This window comes from Macaca fascicularis, chromosome 10 (genome assembly GCF_037993035.2).
Source record: "Macaca fascicularis isolate 582-1 chromosome 10, T2T-MFA8v1.1".
Classification (NCBI taxonomy): Eukaryota; Metazoa; Chordata; class Mammalia; order Primates; family Cercopithecidae; genus Macaca; species Macaca fascicularis.
Genome location: NC_088384.1, coordinates 61,270,104 through 61,297,242, shown reverse-complemented (window position 1 = coordinate 61,297,242; position 27,139 = coordinate 61,270,104). Strand labels below are relative to the sequence as shown.

Here is a 27,139-nt window from a genome sequence, read left to right as displayed (position 1 = left end):
AAAGCTATAGCAACTAAAATATATTAAAAGCTACTTAAAGCAAGGTATGACAAGACACAGCAATGCACTTCAGTTCATCTGGGAAATCTAGAATTAAGTGTCAAAGAAAATCACTTAATTAAATTGTAATTTGAAAAGACTCATTTCAGGTGTAAACATTTCCATTTATACCTTCAACATGGTCTTAACATGTGGCAACATAAAGACATTAAAATTATTATTTAACCAGTACAGGACTATCTACCTGAAAATATGACTCTGTGCCTAATACAATTTTGCAGGTGACACAATGTCTTTTCTCAAAGTAAATCATCTCTCACCTCTACCTTTTATTTCCTAGAAACAAGGTGTGTTTCTAAGCTGATGGAGTAAACACATTTTGCCTTTTATGTTTTCTTATTAAAACAGCTTTGTTGAAATATCATTTACATACTACATCTGTTTTAACTTAAGTTAAACGAGTTTTAGTACATTTACTAAGTTGTGCAGCCATCTCTACAATCCAACTTTAGAGCATTTCCATCACTGCAAGATCCCTCACGCCCTTTAGCGGTCATTACCAGCTTCCAGCCCCAGCCCCTCGCAAACAGTAATCTACTTTATGTCCCTATACGTTTCTCTTTTTTGGATGCTTCACGTAAATGGAATTATACAATATGGTAAACACACTTTTCATCTATTGATTTTTATATTCAACTAGGTTCAACATGTATCCAGAACCAAATGTTTACATTTTCTTTCTAGAAGTTTGAAAATATTTCTCTTCCTTGATACTTACTACTCTTTCTGCTTTCTCTCTCTCATATCGAAAGAGACTTTCTTTTAAATGATCATAGTCATTCATTAGCTTCTTATTTTTCTCTTCGAGGAGGAGGTCTTTCTTTCCACTCTCAATAGAACCTCTTTGGATATTAATTACTCTCTCTTTATGATCCTCTTTCTGATGATCATCATCTAGTTGCTGTTCAAGACACAGATTTTCACGCTGGAGTTGACATATCCTTTCTTCCACACAGTTCCACTCTCCAGTGGAATTACTCACTTTACCTTCTGCATTTTGATACATCTCTTTCATTTCCTTTATTTGCTGCTGGGTTTGGCTTAGGTCGTTTTGTAGAGTTTCTAAATCCAATGGCTTTGTTCTGAGAGTATCTCTTGTCTTAGGGAACTTATCTTTTAAGGTATTGAATTTAATTTGCGTTTTAGAAAGTTGTTCAGTGAGAAACTCATTCTTATCTTCAACTTCGGAGATATCAGAACTCATTTTTTCTTGCACAGAAATGTCTTGTGTGTTCTGTAAAGTAAGTTTTAGGTTTCTTTCTGTGTTGCTTTCTTTTTTCTTCAGCAGTTCGGAATTGAGCCTTTTATTCTCAGCTTTGAGATCTTTCAGCTCTTGTTGATCCTGGAATGCTGTTTTTGTTATTTCCTCATTGAGTTTTATACTCTTTTCAAGGGCAGCATTTCTTTCTTTAACAATTTTAATGTCCTTAAGATATTCATTTTCTTTTTCCAAGTTGTCATTTTTCATTGTGAGTATTTCCTGCCTGAGTATAGCAATATCTGTCTTCAAAATGCAATTTTCATCCATCAGATCTTCCGTTTCTTCATGAGTATGAAAATCCTAAATAAAATAAAAGAAAGTTTTAGCTAGTACTCCATAAAATAACATATCGTGATTACCTCTGAAGCTGAAGAATAACCTGCACATCCGTACACTAAAAAGTTTACTGTCAGTGGATATCCAACAGGAGAAAGAGTTGAAGCAAAACTTTGAACCTTGTAGAGCATAAATTCCAAAAAGTTCAGAAATTTATTTAAAGTCAACGAGTTCATAAAAGTAAACACACACACACGCACACATGCACACCAGAGAATTTGTAAGAATATCAGAATTGGAAAAGCCTTTGCCTGAATTACAACAAACCCAAAAGCATAAATTAAAGCATTAACAAATTTGACTAAATTAAAATATATCAAATAATGCATTTACACTTTGATATCTAACCCTTACACCACCCTATAATAAGAACCTTAGTTCACACGTATTTGGACAGATAAAATTTCCCAAAGTTATTACAGTTCTGTTTCCCAGATAATATTCTATTGCAATTTGACTCTTTTAACACTTCTATAGTCAGTTATAAGAATTACATTTACTAAATCATAAATCTAGACATTATACTAGTCACTCCTATATAAATTCATTGATGAACTCCTCTAGTTACTATAATTTTGAAAAAGAAAGGTTAAAAATATAAGCAAGCTACAGGATTTTCCCCAGGACTTGTGAGTCTATTTCTAGTTCTCCAACAGATCACAGTTACTTCTGTGGTGTAATTATATCAATACAAAATAAAACTTTTATTTTAAAACACCAACGGTAAAATAAGATAAAATTTATAGAGCTCTTCTTAGGATATCATGAGATTATTTGTGATTGCAATAATTTCTGTTTCTTCTTTATTTTATTTTAGGTACAGTAATCAATATGAAATAGGGAAGTACAAGGAACAATTTTCCTGGGAACAACATTTTTATCAATAGGTTATCACTAAGTATACATTATGGCATGTTATTGTTTGCAAAAGCACTTGGTAATAAAATAATATCCTATGTGGATGCCAAGACTTATAATAAATATTAATAATTATACCTGTAAGTGTCATCATTCATTTTTAAAAGTGAGATAACATTTCTGATTTTAGACCTATTATAGTATATATTAAATCAAGTGGATATTATAAGTAAAATTGATAAATAATGCTTAAAATATAGAATTTTTACCAAAGATTGATTTACCTGATTTGGAGTACTTCTTGCAGTTTTTGGTTTCATCTCTAGTGACTGAACAGTCGGTTCAGGTTGTTTTGCTTCAGCTTCTTTCTTATGTTGTTTCTCTTTCCTGTCTAATTCTTCTCTATTTTTTTTGTACAGCATATTAACATTTATTTTTTCTTCATTTTCCTGTTTGAAGGTGCATCTGCAGATAAAGACATTTCTCTTAAAATGCATTTTGTTAAAAAATAAAGAGCTCATCTCTGCAGATGTTGTTTATCATCCTAATAAAACTTCCATGTTCTGGATTATTTTTCCTTTGCAGCTCTCAGATATTTAATTTCTCACTTCAACATCTTCCAAAGAATGCATATACTTGAAAAGTAGTAAGGAAAGGATATTCCGCTATAGTTTCTGTTACTAGTCACTCTAGTATATATTATAAAAAAGGATACTGGAGATTATTCAGTAAAGTTACATGTTCAAAATTACCTTTTTAAATCACACAATCATAATTACTCCATTATTAGAAAAGATTGTTTATGATCAACTACATTTTTAAAGTTACTATTTATTGACAAGTGTCTAAGTTCACTAGAAATAAAGTTTCATCTTTATGAAATATTGCAGGTACCTCTCCAAATGATTGACAGAGTAAGATGGAACCTTCAGCTGTCCCTCACACAAACTATATCTGTAGATGACTGTCAGCCAAAACTAGGCTAAAGAGTCTAACATCTGTTACCCCATATTTTTTATATTACTTTCTAAGTACTTTCAATTCACCTTGTTATTACATAGATTTTACATATTTATTAACCTATTGTTCATTATGTGTAATATATGATTAATATCCTTAATAAGTGTGTGTATGTTTACACAAGTTATGTTTTCCCGTGAAATCTAGTCCCAGAAATGGAGTTGTTGAGTTAAAGGGATGTCGGGTTATTTGAATTTTTGATACAAAGCACTAAGTTGCTCTTCGGAAATAATTTACCAATTTCATATACCAACGGTGTACGAGAATGCGTTTTTCCTCACATACGCCAACATTGGTAATTACTTTTTAAATATCAGCATGACTTTTAAAAATATATCTTATTTTATGTTAATTTGCATTTTTCTGATTACCAGGCAGGACTAAATATCCCTGGTAAAAATATAAAACTTGTTATTCATAAGGAAGATTAGTCCAAATTTGCATTAGTGTATAGCACAATGACAATTACCTCCTGTTAAATACTGCTATAGGCAGCCAGGCAGGGTGGCTCACTGCTGTAAACCCAGCATTTTGGGAGGCTGAAGTGGGCAGAACATCTGAGGTCAGGAGTTCGAGACCAGCCTGGCTAACAGGGTGAAACCCCATTTCTACTAAAAATACAAAAAATTAGCCAGGCATGGAGGCACATGCCTGTAATCCCAGCTACTAGGGAGGCTGAGGCAGCAGAATTGCTTGAACTCGGGAAGCAGAGGTTGCAGTGAGCCGAGATCACACCATTGTACTCCAGCTTGGGAAAGAAGAGAGAAACTCCATCAAAAAAAGAAAAAGAAAAAGAAAAAAAAATCCATGCTCTAGGCTTACCTATCACGCTCTTCCTTCAGCTTCTTGGGAAACTGCTGAGGATGCATTTCCCCAGTCTTTCTTTGTTGGGGTAATCTGTCAGCAGCAGCTGTGCGATCACATAGATTTTCTGATACTGGTATTTTTTCACTTTTGTTTGTATTATTTCCTTCTTTGACCTTTAATAAAAGTAATATGAATAATAATTGTTATTATTTTATTCAATAAAAAGAACTTTTTCCCTGATTTTTTCACTTGATTCAGGTTAAATGTCATTTTTATCATAAAAGTATTTTGTGTTTACTTTAATTTTATCATTGTACATAATGATTATAATTATAAGGTACTCATCATTTTACCATTGAAATTTTTGCCGAGTCTGCTTATTTCTGTTTGAGTGAACAGAAGAATTTTACAAAATTTCAAAAAGGACTCTTCTCCATTTTGTGCTTTTATTCCCATCCACTCTTTGCTGCCTGATATAAATTTTTATGCTATCTGACTGGCAGAAACAGAGAAATAAAAAGACACAGGCGTAACATATGTCTTCTGTCTTTACCACCTGGATGTTACATGAAATAGCCAGATGAATAGGATGTGACCTTGTGGGGCTTCAGGAACAGTAAAGAAGTTTCCTTTTTCTGCACTAAGCTATTCTTTTCCCCACTGCCTTTTATCTCTCTCTCTCTTTTTCTTTTTTCCATTTGAATCCTGGGATATCAAAAAAGTAAATGTGCTCCCTGAAGGATGGGAACCAAAGTTTGCCACAACACAAGAAGCAGAGTGAAACTGCTGAGTTTCTAGTGCAGAATTCTGGAAAATGCGATGCTTCCCAGATTTCACATTCAATTACCACAAAAGGTGATAGGTGGAATGTATATGGTCCAGTTATCAACTTTAGCCCCATTATCTACTGATAATGGGAGTCAAACCAACCAAGACCTATTAAATGTTTCATCCACATCTCCTAAGGTGGCATTCACTAGCATTTCATGGCACCAAATAACATGATACAACTCTATATTGCTGAATTACATAAAAGATCAATTTATCAAATTAGTCAGATATATTAAAAGTCTAACTTGAGCAAAGCAATTTAATGCCTCAGAGGGTGCAAAAAGCCTCATGTGCTTTTACTTTGAAAGAAGAAAATCTCTATCTTTAGAACACAATGTACAGAACTCAACTTCCTCCTAAAGAGTCAAAGGTTAAATTTTTGGCTGATAAATGATGCTTCTTATATGATCAAAATAATACATGCCAAAACTTACTATACTTTATTAAACAACATAAGGTCTGATTCAGCAGAAAAATTGGAAACTGGTGATTTTTTAAAATATGTGGAAGTATATATCTGTTTTCAAAAGTATTTGAAATAACCATGATGGGACTATAAGTTCAAACAGTTTGAGCTAAGCAGATAAACTTGCATGCATGAAAACACATTAAACAGACTCATTTGGCTGGGAATATTCATTGCAACTCTCAAGGCGAGATGTGTTTTTGTGGCTCATCTCAGTCATTGCTTCCCTCCCATTGTATTCCCATTCTATTAATAAATAAATGTAACTCATCTCTAAATGAATACAGAAAAAAGAATCTAGAATCTAGAGCTTATTTCTTTAGCAATTTCTTTATGTTTATCTGGTTCAGAAGGTCTCTTGGTATACGGCTGAATTAGTTTCCCAGCCCATACGCCACTTGGAAGACTGAGAGTGAGACTTAGGTTGATTAATGAACAAACATTATGAGAACATTCTCCAGAAGCGTTATTTAGATAGCAGAACTAATCTACTTTGACACATAATTACACATTTAGATAACCCCGCTGTAACTGTACGCATGAGATTTTCTTGAATAGAAAATTTGACTACATCAAATAATTGATAAAGAGAAAAAAGAGAAGCAGCAAGTAAACCTCTGTCTTTTTGAAGTTGGAGTTTCTCTTTCTCCAAAGCCAGGAATTCTGCTTGTAACATGCCCATCTCATTCTTAAACCTTGGAATATCTTGCTGTAAGTCTCCTAGCTATATTTTTGATGTTTTTTCACTATGTGGCAGAGAATAACTCACATTTGATAATTCAAGATTCCTGCTTTTGTAGTTGTTAGCACTGGGATTGTCATATGGTGACTTCTGGAATAAGCATTATATTGGTTTTCTGTTTTTAGAAGTATCTGCAGCAGCAGAAATACTGTAGCTTTCTATCTGAATCATATGCTTCATTTCTTTAGGGTGGGTAAACCACAAATCAAAAAGACTTTCAGGATCTCTAGACGGAGGCCAATACCTAATGTCTAATTTCCAAAGAGTGATATTCGGGTTTATATTTTTTGCTATTTGCATGTCAAACTCTTAATCATCTTTCATTTCAATCATAATTACTAGGTTCCTTAATTTTTTGGTGTCTGTATCATTAAAATTTTTTTCTTCATCTGTGTTAGAAACAAACTATGTGTCTGGTTTGTTATCATTTTTATAGTCTGATTTATTTTCATTTAAATGAAGCTTAGAAGATGACTGCTAAGTATATTTCAGGGACCTGGAGTGGGAATGGAATGAAAGACATTTGCCATGGGCCTCCTCTGTTCAGGTGCTGCCTGGAATGCCACAGAGTTGGGCCCTCCAGATGCATCTTCCTCCTCACAATCATGGACATGACTCATCAGATCAGAGGGCACTCCTTTTTTGTTCATCCCTCTTTAGAGTTACTATGTAGAAGCTCTGCCTCAGGGCAAGCAATACTTTTGGAGTTTTCAAAACTTTCACCAATATTCAGCTTGAACTTGTTTGTAATGAATCTTAAAGAAAGTCCTGAATATACAGATAGATTCCCGTTATCACAATTCTCACCCAGTTCTGGTTCTTGAGACCTTTTTTTTGGAAGGTGCAAAATGGAAAACAAATTTGCTTGTTTTGTTTCTCAGTTACTGTCTTTTCTGTTGGAGTGCATGTTTTAAAATTGGCTTTAATCAAGTACAAACAAAGAAATGTTAGAAAATAATTAAAATTTAACTGATACTTAATCTATGTGTCGCTACTCTTATATGATGGAATTGTAACTAAAATGTGAAAAATAATTTGCCTTGGCTTAACATAGGAGAGAAACATGAACTGGCAAGCTGAACTCTCTGTGTTTGTTTGGACTGAACTTAATTCATTATGTGTTAAATCTACCAGAAATGAATTCAAAGATAGGTAGTATTATAAAAGATTCCTCTCTTACAAAGATTTTACCTCAGCATACCAGAAAGAGTGAGCCCCTACAGTGCACATATATTTCTGAAGATTAACTAGAGACTAGGCAAACACTCAATTATTGAGAGCCAAACTGAACACCACTAAGAAAGAGAAGCAAAATTTTAAATTCCAATTCAAATGATATACTATGATAGTGTTATGTATCTAGATAGATTTTCTGCTTATATCCACTTTTAATATATTTTAAGTTCCACTAGTGATAGTGGATGGATTTTTTAAGTTGTAGGAATATTTACTATGTATTTATGTTGAAATAAAGTTATCGTTTGTACCCTGACACCAAAAGTCCCATTCTGCAAGGTAGGATTCTCTTAATAGGCAACTGGGTTGACTTTTATGACCCCATTCACTTCCTGAACACAGACACTGAAGTCAACTGGCGACCACAAAACAGAATAAATCTTTAAACTCGACACTGATGACCAGCAATATAAAACTGCAACATTTGAACCGCTGGCAATGATGACTCCTTTAGCACTAGTTTAGCTCAATGGCCATCATGGTTAAATTGTTCATAATTTCTATTCCTTAGTAATATGACTTCTGTATTAAGAGTAAGGTTATAAAAACAAAAGAAGATTTCTTGCCTCAATTCCAAGGGTAAAGACAACTATGAATTACTAGAGATAGTAAGAATATCTTAGGTTTTGTAACAGGTTAAAATGTTTTAAAAATTGAATATAAAATTATGATCCATTTGATTCTAAAGGTATATTCTAAAAGGTCATGTCATTTGGTCTATGCTTTCTTACTAAAGCAAAAAAAAAAAAAAAAGAAAACAATGTTAAAAGAGAAACTTAAATTTTTATATACCTGTGGTTGCTTCTTTTCGCTTCTTTCATGCCTTTCTTGCTCCTCCTCTGAAGCCACTAGTAAGGCTTGTTCTGTTGACAAATTCATTGGTTTAGTTCAAATGAACTAAGAACAGTTAGATAAAGACTATAATCTTTATAAAAATAGAGAATAAAATTTCTTTGTATTATATATTTTGAGAGTTTAAATGAAGCTTAATGTTTACTGAAATATTTACTTCTTTAAGAAATACTTCTCATTATCCAAAACTTCAACAAACCACTTGGGGAGACACTAGGTATCACCAGGTTCAAGCCATACAAAATCTCAGGGTCACTTACAAATTGTTCCACCCAATATAAATAAACAAAGCTGTTGCAAACAAAACAAATTTTGAAATGCAGTCAAAATATACAATGTAACACTTTACTATAATTCATAACAGTATCTTTTTACAAACACTCATTGAGTTGGCAGTTACTAATAATTTGCAAAATTGTCATTGTTTATACCTTAATTAGTGTTCACCCCATTTTTTACATCACAAATGTTTTCCCCTACTATTCTGAAAAATTTATTTTCATCTTTTAAGACTCAGAATGTAGGCTGGCCATAATAGCTCACATCTGTAATCCCAGCACTTTGGAAGGCCACAATGGGAGAATTCTCAAGGCCAAGAGTTTTAAGGCCAGCCTGGGAACCATAGATAACATTGACTCTACAAAAAATTAGACAGGTATGTTGATATGTGCCTGCAATCCCAGCTACTCAAGAAGTTCAGGTGAGAAGATCCCTTGAGCCCAGGAGTTTGAGGTTGCAGTGAGTCTCGATCACGTCATTGCACTCCACCCTGGGGCATAGAGTAAGAACTTGTCTCCAACAACAGAAAAAGAAAAAGAAAAAAGGCTCAGAATGCTGTGTGAAGTCTTCCTTCATTCTAGCTGTCTTTCTCCACACACACGTGTCTGCTTCATGGGCCTCCCTTAGTACTTTGGCAATTTTTCCAGTGTCACTTTACCACCTGAACTGCACATCATGTCTTTACTTGTTGATCCCCTTTGCTGCTAGGTTGTAGAGGACAATCTTTTGAATCATCTTTGTATAAACAGTCTTAACTTTACTAAATAATTAGTTATTGAGTTCCTGCTATGTGTTAAGCACTGGGGTATAAGGAAGGAAAACAAAAGCTGTCAGCGATGGCTTTCCTAAAGATCATGCATGAGCTGCGACTTAGAGAGTGAGGTTAGCCAGATTAAGTGAGGCAGAGGGCAGGAAAGGGTGAGCACATGCCAGGAAGCAATGAGAGAGGGAGAGAAGCCTCCAAGAGTGTATGTATTTCTCTGCAAAAGAGGAATGGTGAGGGGGCCATTGCCAGCAGCTCAGTAATTCCAGAGAAAAAGGCAGATGGGGAACGGGCTATGGATGAAGATTTGGGCAGAAATCAGTTTTCTTTTTTTCTTCTTTTTTTTGAGACAAGGTCTTACTCTGTCTCCCAGACTGGAGTGCAGTGGAATGATCTTGGCTCACTGCAACCCGGCCTCCCAGGTTCAAGCAGTTCTCCTGCCTTAGCCTCCCAAGTAGCTGAGATTACAGGTGCATGCCACTACCGCCTGCTAATTTTTGTATTTTTTTTAGAGATGGGGTTTTACCTGTTTGACCAGGATCATCTTGAACTCCTGACCTCAAATGATCCACCTGCTTCAGCCTCCCAAAGTGCTGGGATTACAGACATGAGCCACCGTGCCCAACCCAGAAGTCAGTTTCTGATATCCTTATATACCTTTAAGATGCTTGGATCCCTGGAGCAATACACTCTGCTCATTACTTTACAAACTTTATCAAATGAGAAGTAAATTAATCTACATAAACTGTTTCAGTTACTTCTATTTACTTTACACTTTTTCTGTTTCAGTTTTACCGTGCACAGGAAATGCATTTGGGTTTTGTGGTTGTTGTTGTTGTTGTTGTTGTTGTTGTTGTTTGAGATGGAGTTTCACTCTTGCTGTCCAGGCTGGAGTGCAGTGGTGCTATCTCAGCTCACTGCAACCTCTGCCTCCCAGGTTCAAGAGATTCTCCTGCCTCAGCCTCCCAAGTAGCTGGAATTACAGGCATGTGCCATCATGCCCAGCTAATTTTGTGTTTTTAGTAGAGATGGGTTTCTCTATGTTGGTCAGGCTGGTCTCAAACTCCCAACCTCAGGTTATCTGCCTGCCTCAGACTCCCAAAGTGCTGGAATTACACCCACAAGCCACGGCGCCCAGCCAAATTTGGGGATTTTCTTTTAAAAGTTCTGCTTCCTGGATTTACCAAGCTCATGAGAAAATAGAAGCAAACAAGTCATTTGCATAGTTAAGAAACTTTGGATTTATAACTTGTCATCACTACTCTAGAAGACTATCATCATGTTTTGTAAAACAAAATGTTAATTCTAGACATAAGGGGAAAAAGAAATTAAAACTATAGGGGTGAAAATATATTGCATAATTTATTGCTATTGACATGATCATATGACTGATTAAGAGCACTGAATTTCACTTGTATGTAAAGTAGACCCCATATTAGCCGCAGTTAGTCAATAGACTTGGTGTTCTAGCAGAACTAAATTTGATGCTCCTGTGTTATCTTTAAATGATACAGCTCTTCTGAACACCCATACTCGTAGTGGATTACTATCCATTAAGACAAGGTGAGGGAACGTGTGAGTACAGCTGAGGAGACACCATAAGGCAAATGCTCGATGGTTCCCATTAATATTGGGAAAATCAACATTATAATACAGAAAGCTATAGGCATTATTTAATATTTGGTTTGGGAAGGTATTTTTAGTGACGTTGCATACAGTTGTAACTAATAATTGCAGAATTAGAGATGTAAAAATAAATCAAAGCCACACTGTGCTTGAGTAGGAAATCTGTAGACGTCTGCAGCAGCCCCCAATTTTTCCAATCCAGCCCCAAATTCTAAATATAATCATGGTACCCACTCTCAAATTTATGTTACATACTAACCTCAATGAAATTACTCTTTCTCCTTATTCTCTTGGTTATTTGTATGTTGCTTTCCTTAAAGGAAGAATACAAATGCCTTGCTAAAAAGCATTCTGTTTGGGTGTAGGCTGCAGAAGGGGAGGAAACACAAAGTACTTTTGGCCACAAAATGACTTCTGAAAAGTCAGAACTATGGGAGCATGAAGCCTGCCAAGGGAATCGAGAATAACATGTTCTATGCTTCCTTCCCTTCTTTGTTCTCTTCCTACTCTAATAGCTGCTACTCACACAGGTAATGAAGAATATAATTCCCTGATAGTAACACAGCTCCAATATTAATCCTTTCTTTAACTATGAAGTTCGTGTGTCCAAAGTCTGTAGTTGCTGTCTGATTTTTCATCACTGATGGTGATAGACATTTATCATCAACTCACAACTTCCCAAATCTTTGAAGTCTTACTATTGATGATTCAACTAGTAGAAACATAATCTAAAATATCTGAAAATTATGTTTTTATTTATTAGAATGTAAATAGTAATACAAATTGTAATAAAGTGTAAAAATTCTTTCTTCCCTGAAGCAGTGCCATGTTGTCATCTACCCCACAAACACACTACTCCCTCATGGTCTAATGTATTTTACAAGTCCTGTAATTGCTATTAACTCAAACAAGTTTATTTAACTTGTTTTAAGCTTCTGTGATTTACTACAATTTACTTTGAATCACTCAACTATCTCTATTATATATGTTGTTTTCCATGAGAAATTTGTTTATTAATAATTAAGATTCTTCAGTGATAAGAAAATATTTGAATAACTAAGTTTGAGAATAAACACATGACATTATTGTGTGTTTCTGTGTACTAGAGACAAAAACTTCAAAACCATTATAATGAGTATACATTAAATTAAAAACTGCCTTCATTTAACCAAGATGATCTTCCCTCAACGCATGAATACCTTCAGAATTCACATGTGAAGCCTTAAATATAGACCAAAGATTTATCTAAAATACAATAGCCTTAACAATCTTATCTGTAGCCAACACAGTGGATCCCGCCTATAATCCCAGCACATTGGAAAGCTGAGGTGGGCAGATCACCTGAGGTCAGGAGTTTGAGAGCAGCCTGGCCAACATGGAGAAACACCATCTCTGCTAAAATAGAAAAATTAGCAGGGTGTGGTAGCACGTGGATGTAATAGCAGCTAATTGAGGGGCTGGGGCAGGAGAATTGCTTGAACCCAAGAGGCAGAGGTTGTAATGAGCCAAGACTGAGCCACTGCACTCCAGCCTTGGTGATAGAGCAAGACTTTGTCTCAAAAACACAAACAAAAGACCTAATTTTTCCATTATAAAAATAAGTCTATGTTCACACGAGATCTGAAGAGTACACAACGCTGTGAGATAGGACAGAAATATATTTTGAAAGTTATATTCCCGGTTTCTGTATCAATAAAACTGTTGAATTTTAGCTTTTAAGACAAGTCAAGGAAAAGAGCAAAAAATGCAGAAGTGAAACTTGAAAGGTCAGTTGGCCATCAAGGGTTCATGATAACTGAACTTACATAAACTATATATATTGATCAAAACATTATTTCTGAATTTTGATCTGAGAGACCCTGGAGTTTCAGATTCATTCAAGGATGTCCACGAGGTCAAATAAGACAATGCCACTTTCTATTTTCAATTTTCTTTTCTGAGAACAGTGCAGCATTCTTCCTCAGAGAAATGAATTGTCCTAACTTCATAGGCTAAAGGCTCACGAGTCATAGTTCTAACTGCATGTATAAAATATGGTGGTGCATGCTTGTATTCTGAACTTTTCAGCTTTAAACTTTCATATAGTAAATATTAATAGATACAAACTGATTTTTAAAAGCCCTTTTAATCTGACATTATTTCTATTTTTCTTTCTTTCTTCATTTATCAGCAACAGGAGAGTCTAACTGAAAGTGGTAAAGTGGAAAAAGGGAATACAATGAAAAGTGTAAAATGAGTTAAACCAGAGATAATCATATCAATGTGGATGCATCTGGAAAATATGATACACCAAAGAAGGTGGCAGAAAAGTATGTAAAGTGTAGAACCACTCATGTACCATTTTAGGACACAAATAAAACATTCTGCATATTACTTCTGAGCATCACAATATAGTTAAAGATTTCAAAAGGGCTTTGAAATGAAAACCAATTTATGATGTCGGTAGCCTCTATGCAATCATGTTTTAAAAACCTTAACACCAAAAAGTCTCAAAATAACCCTTTTAAAAGACTGTCTACCAGTTATAAATGAATCATTACTTTCCTCATTTTTAATAATCAAAGACGTCACAAACTCACACATACACACACGTATGCATACACCTACATGCACAGTCTGCTCATTGGAACATCTGATTGGCTTCAGATCATCAGTGTAATAACACTAGCAGCAAGCCTCTAAAGTTAACACAGAAACTGACACGTTAATAAGTAAAGCCTTCCTCTAGGTAAAGATCAGAACTCCAACTAGCACATAACTCACTGGAAATATCTTAGAGTCTCAAATTTCACTGCTTTGAATCCCTGACAAGTACAAAAATTTTATATTGAAAACTTTATGCTATACAAAATATTAAAAGAGAAACATCTGAGTCAAAGTTTACATTGTAAAAATATTTTTATGGCTTCTAAATTTGTTTTTATTCAAATATGAATACAAACAATAACATTTATGTCAATGCCTACCATTCAATTTTAAGCAAATAGAATTAGCGGTAAGAATAATGTGAGCACTTCCATCATTTAATGTACTTATTTCCAGCATTCCATTTGTATTGATAACATACCTGCTCTCAAGGTCTGTACTTTCTTTCTTTGTACTGCCCCTTTCACAGCAGGATCTTCCATTTTAGTGCTACGCTGAATGGGTTTTAAAAGAAAATGATTCATAAATCATATATATTTTATACAACATGGAGTTAGTGCTTCAAAAATATGCATAATTAATTACCTTCAAGGAAGGATGTTGTGCAGGAGGCCCTACAAAGCAAAGGGGATATGTCATCAATTATATGTAAGTATGACAGGGCCAACCAAACATTCAGGCAGTGTTACTATCAAGCTGAGTTCTCATGCCTGACTATAAAAATAATTACTTAAAGTTTTGAGGGTACTTCTTGGCTTCTTCTTTTCCTTGCCTAGGACAGCAACATGACAGAAATATAATGAGGAAAATAGGAATATAGGATTCCTAAAACTCAGTTTACATTTCAATAGTGACATTATGTTTCAAATGCCTATACCTAAAACAGAAAAGCCTGGATATCACTGTAAACACATGGGCTGATAAGGAGTAAAGAGACCATTAAACAGATGAGGAAATCAAACCTGAGAGTATCAATGTCAAGGCTGAGGGTGAAGGTACAGAGTATTTTCACTCAACACATCAGAGGCATTGCTGCAAGCACACCACAGATAAATTCCCCATGTCCTGTCACTGAGGAAATACACAGTTGAGATGACAGTTCAGGTGAACGTGCAATTCACCTCTCATCAAAGACAGTGTTCTAAATTGATCAGCTGTTATACACACTTATGAAATCACAGCTAAATGAAATATTCATTTTTCCCATGACCACATGGGCTACTGTAGCACCTACATTTCTCCTATCCCCTCGTTTGGCCTTGAATTAGAGCTCCTGGATCCACTCATACAAGGTGGTCCATAAAACACATCAAATAAACTATGTAGAATCAGTTTCCAATATCAAAATATTTATCAAAAAAGAAAACACTGAAATACCACAGACTTCCTGGATATGAATACACTGTTATATTGCAAAATCAGTGCAGTATTTATTGAAAATGAGAAATTTGGTATTCGCAGAATGAATTGTATAATATGATTGCATCTAAAATTAACTAAGTTTGGTATATTATCTTACACTGTAAAGGACATTTACAAAACAGCTATCATATCAAATAACTGGCTGTCTCAAAAAAAAAATTAGCCAAAGCATCTATATGCAATTTAATCACATCTTATTCGCTCATGTCAGTGAAACTTCTCTCTCTGAGGCCTGACAGTTATGAAATGAAATGAGCTGCTGCAGTTTACCCCAAGTCTAGCACTCCCTCCTGCCTCCAGTACTCTCCACAGCAATAACCTCTCTTGTGAGACTGGCCATATGCCAAAGCAACTGGAAGTGACTCATCTCAAGTTTACTTGGCTTTAACTCCCAAGAACACAGCAAATGTCTTTCTTTCCTCCCTCCTTGTCCTTTCACAATCCCTCTTCCTTTGAAAAAGTGATTTTTAGATCTGTCATCCTGATGCTTCCCTTCCTAGCTGCTTTTTATGGATCATTGCGACCACTGTTGTCATCTGTGTTCAGGAGTAGTATGCACCTGTAATCTCTCTTTTCATCTCATTCTCCTTCCCCTGTGGCTAGAATCATGCTCAGAAATAAAAGGAAATTAATGCTTTCCCTGGATTCTGTTATTTTTTAAATTGCTCTCCAATAGTTCTTTTTCCAGATTTCTCTAAAGGAAGGCTATTCCCTTGCTATTCAGGGCTATGTCCAGGGACCAGCACTAACATCACCTGAGTACTCATGAGAAATACAGAATCCCATACCTGCTGAATCAGAATGTGCACTTTCCAGAAGCTCCTCAACTAATTCACGACAATTTGAATGCCCTTTTCTACACTGATGTGCTTGCATATTGGTTTACCCTAATTGCCCTGTTTGGCCTAGCGTCAATTTCTTCCCTACTATGTCCCTGAATTTAATACTACATTATAAGCCATAATGTTTCTAATGAACTTTTAATCAGGCAATACCATCTCTACTTAATTTCTTCTCCATAAATCACCCAACACTGTTCATTTCAACGATGTTAATTTGACCTATACGATACTATCCCATGAATTTACACCATTTTCTATAAAACTAAATTATAGCCATTCATGGCTGACCATTTATGGTGATATTCATCTATGGTAGATAAACCACAGGTCTGTGTGGTAAAGTACCTCAATCCTTAATGCCTCCCCAGTAGTGAGCATGACAGCAAGAGTAGGAAAATGTTACTCTAATTCGCTGACACATTTTCGTACTGGAAGCTCACTTTATCTTCTTTCCTATTTCTAACACCCTGTTCTTCCTTCCTCTACAGAGCAATTTGACTTTATTAACCTCCATTACATACGCCCGCATACGTTTTTTTATGTATTACATGTACACTCTGCCCTCTTCATTCTTTCTTTCTCTTTATTCATTTCCTCTTCCCTCTCTCCTGAGTTGCCTCAGGTCTTAGAGTATCTTAAAATGGAACTCACACTCAGCTCCTTTAGTGGTGCTCCCAATAGAATCAATTGCTGACCCTTGGTTAGAGACACAATTTATCACCATTTGACTTCTCCTTTACTTATTATAGTTAATAGGACATTTTCTTTAGCTAGTAGACTATATTAGTGCTCATGTTTTAAAAGAAACATTCCATCAAATGACTTTTTAAATAAAATACACTTCTCACCTTCTCCTTTCCCATTGACTATTCTGTTGCCTTTTTCATGGGAAGGTCCAGGTAAAGGCTGTGACAATTTCTCGGGAACACACTGCTAAGGAAATATCAAGAATTAGTTTCCATTTAAAAAATTATAATGAGTTACATCAAGAGATTCTTATCATTCTCTTTTTATGAAACTGGATCTCATTCTGTTAACCCAGGGCTAGAATGCAGTGGCATCATTATGGCTCACTGTGGTCTCAACCCTCCGACCTCAGGCAATATTCCCACCTCAACTTCCTGATAGCTGGAACTACAGGTGCATACCATCATGCCAGACTAATGTATTTATTGGTAGTTTTGTAGAGATAAGGCCTCATTATACTGCCCAGGCTGGTCTCAACCTCCTAGGCTCAAGCAAACCTTCCACTTCTGCCTCCCAAACTGTTGAGATAACCAGTGTGCACCAGCACACACAGCCCTAATCAGTTCCTTTAAATAAACCTCAATGTTGCCCAGGCATGGTGGCTCACACCTGTAATCCCAACCCTTTGCAAGGCCAAGGTGGGTGGATTGCTTGAGTTCAGGAGTTTGAGACCAGCCAGGGCAACAAAATGAGAACACATCTCTACACAAAAGTACATAAAGGAGTCAGGCATGATGGTCTGTGCCTGTATCCCAGCTGCTCAGGAGGCTGATGTGGGAGGATCACTTGAGCCTGAGAGTTAGAGACAGTAGCGAGCCAAGATCATGCCACTACACTCCAGCCTGGGAAACAGAGCAAGACCCTGACTCCTCCAAAATTTCTATTTAAAATGTGAGAGTAAAGAGAGATACAAATGAAAAACAAGCCTAATTGATCAATGAAATATGAGCTTAAGTGAAGAAAGAAAAGAAACAACATGAAGTGCAATAAAGTACCTGGAGAAAGAAATCTGTAACACAGCCTTTTGTTCTTTCATATCCCTAATAATACTAATTAATATTTATGCTCCAATAAGTTTTTTGTAAGTACTTCTGTGATAGACTTCATTACTCTAAAACTTTCAATTAGCTAAATATGGTCATCTACCACTACCTGAAAGAAAATTATTATAACAGAGAGAAACCAGGAACTTTCCATCAACTTTCCACCCAGAAAAAGAATTTGTCACCAGAACTCTAAAGGGTAATGTATAGCTTAAAATGGTATATTTAATAGAACATGTGTTGGGCCTAATAAAACATTTAAGAAATGTTAATCTAAAATCACAATGTTAAGATTCCAGTTGAATCATACTAGAAAATATATTGTAACCCTCTTTGCTACTGATGACCTATTTCTAATTTATTTCCTTGTTATTTATGGCATAATTCCTCAACATAACACTTCAAAAGTTACATAACTTTAAATATTAACAATAACACAAATGTAAGCAATATTTTAAATACAATATTCAATTATTAGATACATTAGGTATATTACTTATAACATTCTATTATTTAAAAATTCACTTGTCTCTTTATTCAGACTAAACAAATATTGAGGCTGAACATCTCAATCCGTAACGTCAGCACTATGAGAGGCTGAACACTTGAACCCAATGGTTAAAGACCAGCCTGGGCAACAAGGCAAAACCCTGTCTCTTGAAAACTCAGCCAAGCATGGTGACACAGGTCTATCATGACATAGGTCTATAATTTCAACTACTTGGATGACTGAGGTGTGAGGATCACCTGAGCCCAGGAAAGAGAGATCGAAGTGAGCCAAGATCTCACTAGTGCCCTCCAGCCTGGCGGACAGAATGAAACCCCATCTAAAAAAAACAATAATTAAAATGCTTCTTACATAGAAGACTGTATTTTAGGCCCTCCAGGATACACACAAGTATGTTCATTGACGTCCAGTAGCTCATGGTATGCAGGAGCTTCCAATGATTATTTATAAGGACTTTGAGTGGTTATTTTATTTTATTTTATCTTATTTTATTTTATTTTTTAAAGATGTAGTCAAGCTCTGTCAGCCAGGCTGGAGTGCAATGGTGTGATCTTGTTTCACTGCAACCTCTGCCTGCCGGGTTCAAGTGATTCTCCTGCCTCAGCCTCCTGAGCAGCTGGGAGCACAGGCATGTGCCATCATGCCCGGATAATTTTTCTGTGTGTTTTTATTTAGAGACAAGGTTTCACCACGTTGGCCAGGCTGATCTTGAACTCCTGACCTCAGGTGATCTACCCACCTCAGCCTCCCAAAGTGCTAAGATTGCAGGCATGAGCCACTGAACGCAGCCAAGTAAATATTTTTTAAAAACTATGATGATAAAATTATGATGTTAAAGTCTTACTATATTGGTATTAAGAGTCTCTGCTTCTAGAACTGGTTATTTGCAGCAAAATACATGTTATTCAATTAGATGAAATTAGATGAAATGTTTTATATAAACTCTTCATGGACATCTCATAAAACACAAAAAAAAATCCCTTTGCGATACAAATCTTGAAAACATAAATTTAAATTTCTACATTACACAATTTATATTTTTAAATCAGATACAGTCTTGTTATGTTGCCCAGGCCGTTCTCAAACTCCTGGGCTCAAGCAATTTTCCTGCCTCAAACTCCCAAGCAGGAGGGACCACAGGTACACACCACCACACTCAGCAATTTTCCTACAATTTTTAATATTATTTTAGTCTCACTACAGAATCAATAATATAGGTAGAGAAACAGTTTCTCCTAGAAACTATATGATAACATAATAATAAGTTTCCAAGAAGAAAAAGCTCTATGCTATGTGCTGGACATTTTCACAACTACAAGGTACCAGAGGGGGTCCATGATTACTGCAAATCATTTGATCACTGAAGATTTATAGAGGCATAAATAGTATGAAAGTCTGAAAGTCACAATTGTATGATTTAAAAGTCAAAGTGTTACTATTTATCCAAATAAACCTTAACCAAATTTCATATTTCTTCTATTGGGGAAGCATTTACTAATGCAACTTTCCCGTCACTATTATTTTCCAGTTCAAAGCTCCTACCCGGTCACAGTACTTGTCAATTTTTGTTAGTTACCAAAGTTAAACACATTTTTTGAATCAACTAGCCATATGTATGTTTTTCTCTGACCAACTTTCCATTATCACCATAAAACAATGACAGGTAAACCACTGCTAAACTTGAAAAGTAAATACTATGCAAAACTAGATTCAGAGTGAGAAAATTAATTTTACAAGACACCACTTTACCTTAGTAGCAACACTCAAGTCTTTGTCATCCAATGTAGGCAATGAATCCACACGCAGTTCATGGAAAATGCTTGAGACCAAAAACACACAATGAAAAGAGCAAGTTGATTTCTTTACAATTTTTATAACTGCCAGTTTATATCTGGCTTCCCCCTCAAACAAAAGACATAATCTGGGGAAAGGTCAGTGATCCATATATTAAATAATGATTCTTGATAAAATTAAAATAGGACCTCTGTTCTAAAAAGAGATTTTAGTTACCTATTTCTGCCTCCATCTGTCTAAATCTACAAAATATTCAATGAAAACTGACCTTGAGCTTTATATAACAAATAGTGACAGTCAATATATTGGCAGAGCCTGACAGTAATTTACACACACAAATTATCTGTCCTGAAGCTGAGCTTAAAATTCAATTAATGGATGACATAAATGTTGTTACCTAAACTGGAAGAATAGTGATGACTTAAAACAACTTTTGTAAAACTTCCAGTCCTACGGCCAAAGCTAAGTAGGTTCTGCCCTAAAGACTTTGATGGTAAAAATAAGATACTGGTTACCAGGGAAATTTTAAAATTCATTAGGACAGATTCTTGGACTAACCACATTCTAACAATAACCTTCAATGAGAGTTTAAGGTATTTAAACTCTCACTAATTTAGGCATTAATTGAATTAATGAATCTGATTAAACTGATTCAGACCTATACCTTGATCCAATGGCTGCACAGATGTCTATCAATCTATGCTGAGGAGCAAGAGAAGGGATTTGGAAGGCAGGCAGGCTGACGGTCAAGTTGTGGGCCAGCTACTTTGTTAACTATGGGATCATGAGGCAATTAATTGACTGCACTAATCCATAGTTGTTTACTGAATAAATAGTAGGTTATAGGAACACAGATGTTGTGATGGCTTTATGAGATGATAAATGCACAGAACATAGTAGGATGTCTAGCCCAGAATACAACGCTCAACAGATATTAGTTTCTTCCATCTCTATTTCCTTAGTTAACATAAATGTTTACATCTATTAAATCCTACCTGAATGCAGATTCATCAGAACTTCCAACATCTATTCAAGAAAAAGGAAAAATGCATTTTAATTCAATAATAAATGTACAGAATACTAAAAGGATAAGAGTGCACAACAACGCATGCCTGTACTCTAAACTATGTGGGAGGATGAGGCAGGAGGATCACTTGAGGAACCCAGAGATTTGAGACCAGCTAGAGAAACATAGTAAGACTCTACCTTCATGAAAAAATGTGCACACTAATGTGTATGCTTTAGATGCTGTTTTTGTTGTTGTTGTTTTGTTTTGGTTTCCTTTTTTTAAAGCATAAGACTGCTGCTATGTTATAAAGCATTCCTTTGGGAGCATGCCTGGGACCTTATTAGAATTAACATTAATTATACCTATTGATAGGTAATTAATGCAGTAAGATCTCTCCCCTTTGTATTTATTAGATGCAAAGAAGAATAAATTTATAAAATTTGGTATCTACATGTAACCTGCAGTATACAAGTCATCCCAGCCACACCCTATGAGAGGGAGCAAAAATGGTATTGTTAGCAGAACAGGTGTGATGAGTCAACAGTGTCAAAGAGCATGATTTCTGGACCAAAATATGAGAGGCCGTTAAAACAGAGTATTCAGTAGTACCCCTTATCCACTATGTGTGTGGAAAGACATACTTGACAGGGTTTTCTCTGCCCTCACGCCACAGCAACAATCATCTACAAAGAAGGCTTCTTTGACAAATCATGGAGAGATTTTCCCCCAACAAGCAAAAATCTTTCCTGCTGATGACACCATTCAATTCTCACACCTTATCTGCAGATACAATCAGATTTAATTTAATTTATAAATTAAACTTTGTCATCCATATGTACGTATAGGAAAAACCAGTTTGTGATTCAGTACTATTCATGGTTCCATGCATCCACTGGCAGTCTTGGAATGCATTTCCCACAGTTAAGGGGGAACTACTGCACTTATTTTGTTATAGCACAACACAGCCTCTCTAGCTCTTCAGTTCAAACTGTTCAGTTAAGGATAAAACACCCTATATCACCACAAGCCAGCAAAACGTAGGAATCAGACCAGAAACAAGAATCCTTGCAAAGACCTTCCAGCCACCAGTGGAGAAGAACTGAAGAGAGATCGATGTGTTACTCTGGCTAATTCTCTTCTGGGGAAGGTGCTGGGTGGTTTCCTTAGTTGTAGCTATTTGTTCTGCCCTATGTATAACAAGGCCCAAATTCACCTGCCATTTTACCTCCCACGGAAAGAACCACTGGAAACATCACTCCTTTAAGAGCTTATCCACATTCAGAGAGAAGCTTAAGAAGCACTCGGGAGGTGTGGCAGGCTGCTGGGCAGTATTATCTGATGTGAAAAATATATAGAAAGAAAACTATCAATGACCTTTTACTACCAGAATATTCCAATGCTTCCCTTCTCCCAAGTAGGAGAAAAAAAATTCTTTTTCACCTCACATCAAGCAAAACTAATTCACCATCCATCATGACAGAATCTAGTTGTAGATGAGTCATGTCGTCATACTACAGGCTGTTGTCAACCTCATCCCTCAAAGGAAGAGGATCAGTGAGGAACACATGTATTTACCTATAGCATTCACTGCCTGGTCTTAATTCCAACCGAAGGTAAGTATGACAGACTTAGTGATTCCACTTTTATAAAGTCCAACTCCTTACGCTTGTCCCCTTCCATTGTTAGAGAGTCTATCTGGACCCACATCATAGAGCCAGATTCTCCAGTTTGTGCCGTGTGGCACGGCATGGTGTCCTTTCCCTCAACCCTTTCTATTATGTTCCAAACATCTATACAAATCATGTTTTCTGAGTATGTAAAGCACATCTCATCAGCATATATCGTTCTTTACAGTGATAAAGAAGCAAAGGAAAACAAAAAGGACAAGGAACATCTTAAATGACTACGTTCAATTACCATGGATCTTTAATTTTTTAACTATTCAAAAACATATCCACTGTACTCTTCTGAAAATAATAAAAATATGAAGACAGACTAAAGATCATTGGTTGCCAGGAGTTGCTAGGGAGAAAGTGATAGATGAACAGGCATAGTACAGAGAATTTTTAGGGTAGTGAAACTGTTCTGTCGATAACATTACAGTAATAGATACATGTCATATCATTATACAGTTGTCCAGGTTCACAGAATGTACAGCATCAAGAGTGAAGCCTGATGTAAACTATGAACTTTGAGTGATTAGAATGTGTTATAATGTGTCAATGTAAGTTCATCAGTCATAACAAATGTACCACTCTGGTGGAAAATACTAATCATGGGGGAGGCTATGCATGGGGGAGGCACGGAATATATGAGAAATCTCTGTACCTTCCTCTCAATTTTGCTGTGAACCTAAAACTGCTCTAAGAAATAAAGTTACTGATTTAAAAAAGATATTCACAACTGGGCTCAGTGGCTCATGCCTGTAATCTCAGCACTTTGGGAGGCAAAGGTGGGGGGATCACATGAGGTCATGAGTTCAAGACCAGCCTGAGGAAATGAGTTCAAGACCAGTCTGGCCAATATGGAAAAACCTCTTTTCTACTAAAAATACAAAAGTTAGCTGGGCATGATGGCGGGCACCTCTAATTTCAGCTACTCGGGAGGCTGAGGCAGGAGAATCGTTTGAGCCTAGAAGGGTTTCCACCATTCCCTAAGGGGAGTGGCTCACTGTGTCTAAAGTGTTTATAGAAACAGTGTGGTTACTCTGAACAGCTGCTTTCCTTCTAGGAGTCTGGAATTGGGGTACATGTCAGGGAGAGTAACCTCCATAGAAACACTTGGGTACTTAGTCTCTAATGAGACTCTGGTACTGGTAGATATCACTGCACAAATGTTGTCAAAATGTGAGCCTGGGAGAATGAAGCAGATCCTGGGAACTCCACAGGAGAGAACTCCTGGAAGCTTGTGTCTGGTTTCCTCCAGACTTGACACGTGCACATTTTTCCTCTACTAATTCTGCTTGTCCCCTTTCTTGTAATCAAGTAAAGATCTGAGTATGACTATTTGCTGAGTCCTGTGAGTCTTTCTAGTGAACCACCAAACCTGGGGGTGGTCTTGGGGAACCTTGACACAAATGCATTGTGTAAGACTTTTATGAAGTTGATATGATATATGTAACTGTAATCAGGTGGTTATTTCACAGAATAGCTTTCCCTAATCTGTTTTTCTTTTCTTTTTTTCCTTTGATATTTGACTTGGAGAGCCTTATATTTCTATATCTATCCAATTGAATAAAGCTATAAAAGGAATAAATGAAATGATAATGTCAGAAAATAATGTGAAATAAGCATCAACCCTATTTTAACATATAAAAAATAGAGAATCTGGGTGATTGAAAATATGTTCTACCATATGAATGTTTCTAGAAAAAAGGAAATGGTGGTCAATTTTCTGCAACGCAAGTGGGCTTAAATCCATTTTATGATAATTGTGCAGGCCAGGTGCAGTGGCTCAGACTTGTAAATCCCAGCATTTTGGGAGGCTGAGGCAGGAGGTTCACTTGAGCCCAGAAGTTGCCGACCCACCTGGGCAATAGAGTGAGACCTCATCTATTAAACAAACAATCAATCAAACAAACAACAACAACAAAAAACCTTAAAAAGAGAATTATCCAAGTGTGATGGTGCATGCCTGTAGTCCCAGCTACTTGGGAGGCTAAAGTAAAAGGTGAAAGGATCACTTAAGGCCAAGAAGCAGAAGTTGCTGTGAGCCAAGATGGTACCACTGTACTCCAGTATCGGCAACAGAGGGAGACCGTGTATCAAAAATAAATAAATAAATAAATAATTGTGTATCAGGCCAGATGTAACCACACAAAACTGTAGTCCCAGCTACTCAGGAGGATGAGGTAGGAGGACTGCTTGAGCCCAGGAGTTCAAGGCTACAGTGAGCTATGAATGCACCAATGAATAGACACCGTATTCTAGCCAAGGCAACATAGAGAGATCCCATCTCCTATAATAATAATAATTGATTAATTGTGCATCATTCAAGTAAATTCTATAACTGGAGAAAAACATAGTACTATTGAGAATGTACTATAATACTCCACTACTGATCATAGAGTTCCTCTTTACTTGCTTCTAATCTTTTTCTGTGTTTCTCCTAAAACCGAAAACATGAATCATCCATTAAAAGCAGTTCATCACAAAACAAGTCAAAAAGTTCAAATTGCATCCAAACTGTAGGATGTGTTATCCACTGCTTCCTGTGAACAGTTTCTTGAGGGAGAAGAAAATATTTGAATAACTAAGTTTGTGCATGAACACATTAATGTCAAATACCCATGACATTATAGTGTGTTTCTGTGTACTAGAGTCAAAATGTTCAAAAAAAACAATTTAATGAATATACATTAAATTAAAAACTGCCTACATTAAACTGAAATGATCTTCCCTCAATGCATGAATACCTTCAGAATTCACATGTGAAGCCTTAAATATAGACCAAAGATTTGTATAAAATATAATAGCCTTACAAATCTTATTTGTAGCTGGCACAATGGTTCCCGCCTGCAATCCCAGCACATTGGAAAGCTGAGGTGGGCAGATCACCTGAGGTCAGGAGTTCTAGAGCAGCCTGGCCAACATGGTGAAACCCCATCTGTACCAAAAATAGAAACATTAGCAGTATGTGGTAGCATATGCATGTAGTATCAGCTACTCGAGGGGCTGAAGCAGGAGAATTGCTTGAACTCAAGAGGTAGAGGTTGTAATGAGTCAAGACTGAACCACAGCACTCCAGCCTGGGTGATAGAGCAAGACTCTGTCTCAAAAACACAAACAAACAAAAAAACAAACAAACAGAAAAACTAATTGTTCCCATACAAAAATAAGTCTATGTTCACACTAGATCTGAAGAGTACACAACACCATGAGATAGGACAGAAATACATTTAAAAAGTTAAATTCCTGGTTCTGTATAAAGAAAACTGTTGAATTTAGCTTTTAAGACAAGTCAAGGAAAAGAGCAAAAAAATGCAAAAGTGAAACTTGAGAGGTCATCTGACCATCAAGGGCTCATGACCACTGAACTTTCACAAACTACATATATTGTTCAAAACATTAGTTCTGAATTTTGATCTGAGTATCCCTGGAGTTTCAGGTTCATTCAAGGATGTCCAAGAGGTCAAATAAGACAATGCTGTTTGCTATTTTCAGTTTTCTTTTCTGAGAACAGCACAGCAAACTTCTTCAGAGAAATGAATTGTCCTAACTTCATAGGCTAAAGCCTCATGAGTCATAGTTCTAAGAGCATTTATAAAATATGGTGGTGCATGCTTGTATTCTGAACTTTTCAGCTTTAAACTTTCATATGGTAAACATTAATAGACACAAACTGATTTTTAAAAGCCCTTTTAATCTGACATTAGTTTTATTTTTCTTTCTTTCTTTCTTCATTTATCAGCAACCGGAGAGTCTAACTGAATGTGGTAAAGTGGTGGTATAAGGGAGTACAATGAAAAGTGTAAAATAAATTAAAGCAGGGATAATCACATCAATGTGGATTCCTCTGGAAAATATAATACAAAATACACCAAAGAAAGTGGCACAGAGGTATGTAAAGTGTAGAACCACTCATATACCATTTTAGGACACAAATAAAACATTCTGCATATTACTTCTGAGCATCACAATACAGTCAAAGATTTCAAAAGGGCATTGAAATGAAAAACAACCAATTTACGATGTTGGTAGCCTCTAAGCAATCATGTTTTAAAAACCTTAACACCAAAAAGTCTCAAAATAACCCTTTTAAAAGACTGTCTACCAGTTATAAATGAATCATTACTTTCCTCATTTTTAATAATCAAAGATGCCGCAAACTCACACATACACACACCTGTGCATACACCTACATGCACAGTCTGCTCATTGAAACATCTGATTGGCTTCAGATCATCAGAGAATTTAACACTAGCAGAAAGCCTCTAAAGTTAACACAGAAACTGACACGTTAATAAGTAAAGCTTTCCTCTAGGTAAAGATC

The 27,139-nt window shown here is 36.0% G+C and overlaps 1 protein-coding gene across 2 annotated transcripts in view; it reads right to left on the bottom strand.

Annotated features, from left to right (window-relative positions):
* Positions 1 to 614: 614 nt before the first annotated feature.
* Positions 615 to 27,139, bottom strand: part of LOC135964372 (putative ankyrin repeat domain-containing protein 20A2) — an 81,377-nt gene continuing 54,852 nt past the window's right edge. The window contains exons 3-11 of one of the 2 annotated variants that reach the window (XM_074003214.1): positions 21,135 to 21,165; positions 20,095 to 20,164; positions 16,896 to 16,980; positions 14,369 to 14,397; positions 14,205 to 14,277; positions 8,410 to 8,480; positions 4,358 to 4,515; positions 2,800 to 2,980; positions 615 to 1,621 (exon numbers count right to left, since the gene is read on the bottom strand). In XM_074003214.1, coding sequence (XP_073859315.1) covers positions 728 to 1,621; positions 2,800 to 2,980; positions 4,358 to 4,515; positions 8,410 to 8,480; positions 14,205 to 14,277; positions 14,369 to 14,397; positions 16,896 to 16,980; positions 20,095 to 20,164; positions 21,135 to 21,165 — 1,592 coding nt within the window. In that variant the 3' untranslated portion in view covers positions 615 to 727. The remainder of the gene's footprint in view (positions 1,622 to 2,799; positions 2,981 to 4,357; positions 4,516 to 8,409; positions 8,481 to 14,204; positions 14,278 to 14,368; positions 14,398 to 16,895; positions 16,981 to 20,094; positions 20,165 to 21,134; positions 21,166 to 27,139) is intronic. The other variant, XM_065522606.2, reaches the window with a different exon arrangement.